The following is a 6850-nucleotide window of genomic DNA, read 5'->3' on the forward strand; positions in this document are numbered from 1 at the left end:
ATAATTTTTCCTTCCATCGTCGCTCGATCTAGAAAAATAGAGAAACCGAATTTCAGAGCGATCGATTTTGGAACTGATCTTTTCTTTCGTAACTCTCGACAGCGTGGAAAACATTTGAAATTAATTTTCATTTTTACACGTAACTCTACCCGGGGAAACTGTTCGAACAGATCGGAGGGTAGATTCAATGGGGGCAAACTTATGCAACGGAAGCGTGGAGAACGGGAGAGCGGAAGTCGAATGAATGACACCAAAGTTAAGTTTTGAGAAAGAGATCAATATTTATTTGATACTCTTGCAGTAATAAGCGTCGATCTTTTCTATTCTCACGATAGAGAGGAATTATAAATTTAATTTCTCTGCACTCATATAAATATAAATAGGACAATTGTTCGCATACTCTCGCAGCCGACATACACGCACGGACGCACACACGCACACTCGCGCACGACTTAACTAAATCTACAAACTAAAATTCGCGTTAGTTACAAAACGTTCCTCGTACTCGCAACGATACATAACACTCGCTTGGCGTTTTTTTACGTACAAGAAACAGAATGGAAGACCTCGGTGATTCTTGTTGCGTAAGGCACTTAAAATACGATATCCTTCTAACGTATGTACAGAGGAAGGCGAAAGGGAAGAAAGTATCGAAGTAACGAAGGTAGGGGACGGGGCCGCGCGAGTCGAACGACGAAGAAACGTAAACGAGAAAAACCGAAGAAAAGAACCGAAAAAAAAAGAAACGAAAAAAAAGGGTGTCCACGACGCGAAAAGGATTTTTCTTTTACATTCTTCCGGGCACGACCGATCCGATATCAACGATAATAGAAATATTTACAAGGCACTGTATAAGGCACTGCCTCATAGGCTTACTGGCCGACTGTACGCACTCGGGCATCGAACTCGCGATATTCTCAAGATCTCCTAGCTCGCAGGACACATTCGTCTTTCGCCACGACGAACACGATCCTATAGCGAATACGTAAGGAACAAAGTATCCGTGTTCCGCGGGATCGTTCACGGTCGCCGAACGACCAAAAAAACCGATCCACGTGTCTTCGTTCGGAACACGTACCGTGTGTCTGTACTGTGCATCTCTCTCTCTCTCTCTCTCTCTCTGTATCTCTTTATTCCGTGAACGTCGAACGTGTATATTCGTCGGACGGATCGAGACGGGAGTTTACCACGGTCTCCACGGTTTGTCCTCGACCTCTGGCATCACGCTCTTCCTCATGACCAAGGCGAGTGGCTTCTGGAGAGGAGGGCTGTAGACACGAGGGTCGAACTCCGGATCGCTGGTGTAGCCGTTCGCTGGTGAGGTCGCGACGTCCCTGTGACTGTTCGCGGTAGCAAAGGCCGCCGGTTGCTCGCGAAAGGCCGCCGGTGGTGCCTCGAAAGCGACAGGACTCGCTGCCGAGGTGGAGGTCGAGCTGGTCGAGGAGGTGGAAGAGGACGCTGACGCCGTGCTGGCCGTTCTCTGAGGGATCGGGATCAGAGTCGGCAGAGGCGATGTGGGTGCCGGTGACGAGGCCGGCGAAGCAACCGGTGTTGCCTTCGCTCCGGCTGGAAGTACCAGGGCGATGTCACCGTTCGGCAACCTGGTAGGCACCAGCTGCAAACCCGTCCCGTTCGCGTTCGTGAAGAAGATCCCGTTCGATTGTTGAACCTGGATCCTCGGGGTGGCGTCCACTTGGGGTAGGATGTGGACCTGAAGCTGCGTCGTCGGTGGCGCCGGTTGGACAGGCTGTTGATTCGCGGTCTGCGCGTTGGTGTTGTTCGCTTCGACCGGTCCCAGGCAGGAGGCCAAGTGGGCCATCAAACGCCTCTTCACCGACGCGTCCAGACCGGGAAACCTGCCAACCTCGCCGGCGCATTCCGTGAAACCAGCTCGGAATTTGTTCAAGACGTTCGGATCCGTCGCCGCGGCGAGCGCAACCTGTTGCCGCTGGAGCGTTTCCAGGTGTTTCACCGTCATCTCCAGGATGTCCGCCTTCTCGAGCTTCGAGTGTCTCGCTGGCTGTAATCAGGCAAAAGGAATCCACCGATTACGCAACAGCGACTTCGAGGTCTCGTCGTCGACGTTGGCTCGGATTTCCGGCGCGAAAAGAGTTTGGCGCGCGTGCGAACCAGCGTTACGCTCGCGTAATCATCGTCGCGGGTACGACGTCGGAATTCGTTACGGGGCACGGTGTTTGTGGCTAACGGGGGATATACTTACGTCTTTTTTCATGGCATCGAGAATGAGGGTCTTCAGGTCGTTGAGGCAGTTGTTGATGCGGGCGCGTCGCCGTTTTTCCATAATCGGTTTATTGCTCTGTAACATAAAGAAAAAAGGGAACCGTCAGCAGGTCGGACGGTGCCAGTCGACTACTCCGATTTCGGAACCCCGTTTCGAAACGGGACGTATCATCGAGGCCTTCGAGTAATTCGAACCCCCCCTGAGACAACCGGAACACGAAGCGGACTCTATTCTCGGTTGACGTTGTTCCGATGGGACTGCTATCGAACATCGTCGAGGCCAATTGAATTTTATTTTCGTCGACTTTCGTATACTCGATCCCATACCCGAGAGATCCCGCTGTACCGTTCGTTGCGAGAACAATTTACGGATTCGTTCGATAAACCGAGGGTCCGCGCCAACTGTCAAGAATCTCGGGACTAGGAACACCCCGGTGGTGATCGTCGTCGCGAGACGAGGATCGAGGAAACGACCACCCGAACATCGCGAGAGAGAAAAAAAAGAAGAAATCTCTATCATCGCGAGAAGACACTAACCCGTCGATTCTCTCCTGATCTTCTGGTGGTTGTGGTCGTGGTGGTGGTCTGCGCAGGGGGCTGACCAGCCTCCTGGGGCACGTGTTGCGCCGGCGGCGTAGCGCCGACGGTGACACCGCCTGTTGGCATCGTGGCACCCACCCCGGTCACCATCTTCTCGATATCACAGTATGTATAGCGACGACAAGAAACGACAAATCGTGGGCACAATTTGCCGCGTAAGCACTGCACTGGTAATCCAAGCTTGCGCCGCGCGTTAGCACTGATGTCTGGCCACGGGCCACGTACGTAATCCCAAAGTGGCTGGCCGAGAAACGATATTGTACCAGATGGGGTTGATTTGGCCGAGAACGTAGTAAGAGAACACCTAAGGGGTCCCTCGCTAGTCTCGCTCGTCTCAACTCACAGAACTCCGACCGTTCGTAACGGGCGTCAGAGCACGACTGACCGAACGAACGACGAACGTCTTCTGTCGTCCCGTCGAAGCGTGCCACCCGATGGAATGCCCGGTGGAGGCGCTGCCACTTTCAGGGTGGGGGGAAAACGCCGACCGGCCGCGTGGAGGGGATAGCGCGTGACGGTTTAACCTGGGCTTCCCTCCACCACCGAATTCCGACGGTCGGACGGCACCCGGTTGCCTTTAAGAGCCCCCCCACTTCCAGACCGTGGCCCCACTCCTCGGTGTCTGAACCGACGACCGTGGCGGGTTGCCTCGCGCTGACCCCCACCACCGTGCCTACCACCGTGCTCGGATCGATCGGTTTTTGTGCACTGTCACCGAGTCATTTTTTCGAAAAAAATCCCAGTAACGCCGCTGCGACTCGCCGAGATAATCCAGGCCGACGTCCACCGACCGCGATGGAAGAGGGGGGGTGAAGGAACCGAGACAAGTGACGGATCGACGATTTTTCCAGAGGTTATCGCGAATCGCGCGAGACGATTAGCGCGAAATTTACGAAAACTCCGTGTACGTGTATACGTATATGTATATGTATATGTATATGTATATGTATGTATGTATGCGTGTACGCGTAGAGGCGTGTGTATCGTTGATCGAGCAGAAGGGACCAATTAAGCCTGAAATGGGCTCGATGTCGCCTGGCAGTCGACGCCGCTCGACAAAGAACAATGCCGCGCTGTGTTTTCTCCGAGCGGGCGATTAGTCTCGTGACGCGTATCGCGCGTCGAAAGGTCATTAGAACCGGCTGGCCGGTTCGCGGCACGATCGGAGTGGTAATGGTAATTTCTAGACGGGGACGCATGCATGCCCGAGACTACGAACGTCATCGGGGCTTATATTACGTTCTTCGAAAATAGCCGAGTGCCACCGTGCGTCGAGTGCGGACTGACGCACGCGCGCGCGCGCACCACTGGCACGTGCCTCCTACTCCCTCCCCACGTCTTTCGAAATTACTCTTTCTACTTGTGCGACCGATTAAACGCACGCCGCGGCATTTATCTCTCGCATACGTGCGCGTATGCGCGGCACGAAACGCGGATACGGTATTTCTCGGATACCGAGACCGAGACCGAGCCGCTCGGTAATTGATAGTCGATCGAATAGGACTAGGCTCGCGGACAAGCTCTTATCGCGAGCTCGTGTTCGGTGATTTACAGCGAGCGGGATTCCGATCGAGCAGAACGTTTTAATGAATTTCCACGAACGCAGCGAGTACTCCCGGTTTAAACGGTGGTCTCGGTGGCTAGGGCCGGATCGGAGCAGAGTTCCTCGTGACTTTTCGAAAATTTTTCTCATCGAGCGATCGCGATTTCACGGTAACGACGGAACAGAATTTTCTCCCGGGACGCTCGAACCGGCTTCCACACGGATCCCCGGCCGCTATCTGCGAGTATCTCTAGCTGAGAGCACAGACGTGTCAAAGCCTCGTGGAAAGATAATCAGCGGTCCCGCGTCGATGGTTCCGGCGCCGAGAGAAGCCAGCCAAGTATTCCAGCCGCTGAACTCTGCCGCCCTACAAAGGGTAGGAAACGAGCGTGCTGAGAGGACGCGGAGCGGAGGGGGAGAAGAAGCAAGCCCAGGAGTTCGTAGAAGCGCGGTAGGTGCGACGAGGATCGCCTCGAAGATCGCGCTCGTGTCGTCGCGAGCGAGACAGGGGAGGGGCGCGAAGGTTGGGGCCCATCGGTGGGAAAAGGACGTACAAAGGCAGCGCTGCGAAGGGTAGAGCGGTCGAGCGGTGCATCGCGTGAGAGGAGCTGCGAGCTCCAGGAACGACGCGGATCGACTACGGTACGGAACCGAGACGGAGAATCGGCGGCCGCCAATCACGTGACCGAGAGTCGACGCGGCGTACGACGAACGCGCGCTGATTGGCCGCGAGTTGCCCCCACCTCGCCGCCGGCCTGAGGACGAGCGTGCCGCGCGCGACGGTTGCGTGGGTGGTGGGGGCGCGATCGTCATTCGACTTTGAGCGGTCGAGCGGTGCGGCGGCGTCACGGCGCGTGGGTCGCGGCCCTCCGGGGCCGCTCGATCCCAAGGAATGCGTGGGGGAGAAAAAGTCTACCACGGGGAGGCAGGCGGATACCTGCGCCCTACCCGGGAGAATGCATTTCGAGTAGTGCATCGGGCTCGCGGAAAATTGGGTGCGCGCCCGTAAGTGCATCGGGCATTCCCTCGAGGGAGATCGAGGGTGCACTCGAAGCGCACCGGTTGCCCCGTCGATATCGAGAATTGTAATTGGAGTGCACTAGACACGGTTCGCGGGAATTGAGCCGCGTTTCGAGTGCACGCTCCGTGGAAACACGGACCGAGCTCGAGCCGCGTTCGATAGGACTTGGGAAGGTGCTCGAAAACGTTCCGCGATGTTTTAAGTAATTACCGGGAGGATACGCTCGGAGTCTTTGCGCAAGTTTCAAGTACATTTCAGACGTTTTTAGAACCTTTTAAATCTACGCAGCGAGTAAAAATAGTATCTTTTCCTGTCCAACAGTAGCGCCCGATTTTTGGCAGCTATAGCTACTCACGATATCTAATCAATATATTAGCGAGAACGTTTGTTTGGCCGCGTACTTACTCTAGCGACAGTTTTTGGGTCTTTCGATTCTATTGCTATTTATGTTGCTTGAAGCGTTTACAGTTTTATTCACCCTGTTGCTAGTTCATTGTTATTGCAGATGCATTTTTTTCAAAGAAAGATAAAATTATAGTCGAAAAAGTTTTACATCACGAGGTCCAATATCCGATTATCCGATCGACTACTCTCTATTATCTTTGAATGCATTTTTCTGCGTTATGTGTATACCTGGACACACGTGCTCCGAATTTCTTAGAACGATTGATCCAAATGTCTCTATTCAGTAGCCTCGACTACTAAATTTAATTGTTCATAGTTTTCACAAATGTAACGATCTAACTTTGTCTAACACGCCACTTCGGCTTTTCTAATGAAAATTATTGAGGTAAGGCATTTTTCCAACAATTCTAACAACGATTACAGTTCAAGATTATTAATTTCCATATAGAGTCATCGAGGATCGATCCTCCTGATTGAAAGCATCGAGATGCACCGATGGCGTGCTTCCATCTGTCGGCGGTCGCGGTAGGTTTTTTCCCTGAATCCCGGGCACGCTCGATGTTCAGAGTACCATCGAAACACAGAATAGACCACTGTTCGGATTTTTGTCATATTTTCAATTTTCGACTCGTTTCTTTCGCCAGTACGAATTGAACGTTCAAAATTCGAAGCGCAAACAATCGTTACCGATCTTTTCGATTCGCAATTAATAGAAACAAAATTATTTAATTTTTTTTCAATTTAAGAATTCGACCGTTACGATCCGTCGAGACGTAATACCGCGTATTTTTCACACGTTGGCCCAAACGAACGTTCAACGTTCCCTTGAGTCTCTATGAGTCACACAGAAACGTCTAGACAGTGCAGATAAGGATCGTAATACTTTGATATAACACATGGTGGGTGTTAATCTTCCAATAAATTTTGCCACCTTATGCTCGTAACGTCTAAATTACTCTCTATATCCGAAACACTCGCAAGAATTCTCACCCGCTCGTAATTCCGTGAAATTAAACAAAATTACTACTCGTAACCCGTAT

General features: G+C 52.6%; 1 protein-coding gene across 1 annotated transcript; it reads right to left on the minus strand.

Moving 5' to 3' along the window:
• Window positions 1–256: 256 nt before the first annotated feature.
• Window positions 257–3377, minus strand: Hry (bHLH transcriptional repressor hairy). The gene is made up of 3 exons (XM_076324329.1): window positions 2779–3377; window positions 2222–2317; window positions 257–2020 (listed from the first exon to the last, which is right to left on the minus strand). Exons 1-3 carry the CDS (start codon window positions 2929–2931, stop codon window positions 1184–1186), a joined length of 1086 nt encoding a protein of 361 aa, XP_076180444.1. The 5' UTR covers window positions 2932–3377; the 3' UTR covers window positions 257–1183.
• Window positions 3378–6850: the final 3473 nt, after the last annotated feature.

The sequence above is a fragment of the Ptiloglossa arizonensis genome, chromosome 12 (assembly GCF_051014685.1).
Source record: "Ptiloglossa arizonensis isolate GNS036 chromosome 12, iyPtiAriz1_principal, whole genome shotgun sequence".
In the NCBI taxonomy this organism is placed as follows: domain Eukaryota; kingdom Metazoa; phylum Arthropoda; class Insecta; order Hymenoptera; family Colletidae; genus Ptiloglossa; species Ptiloglossa arizonensis.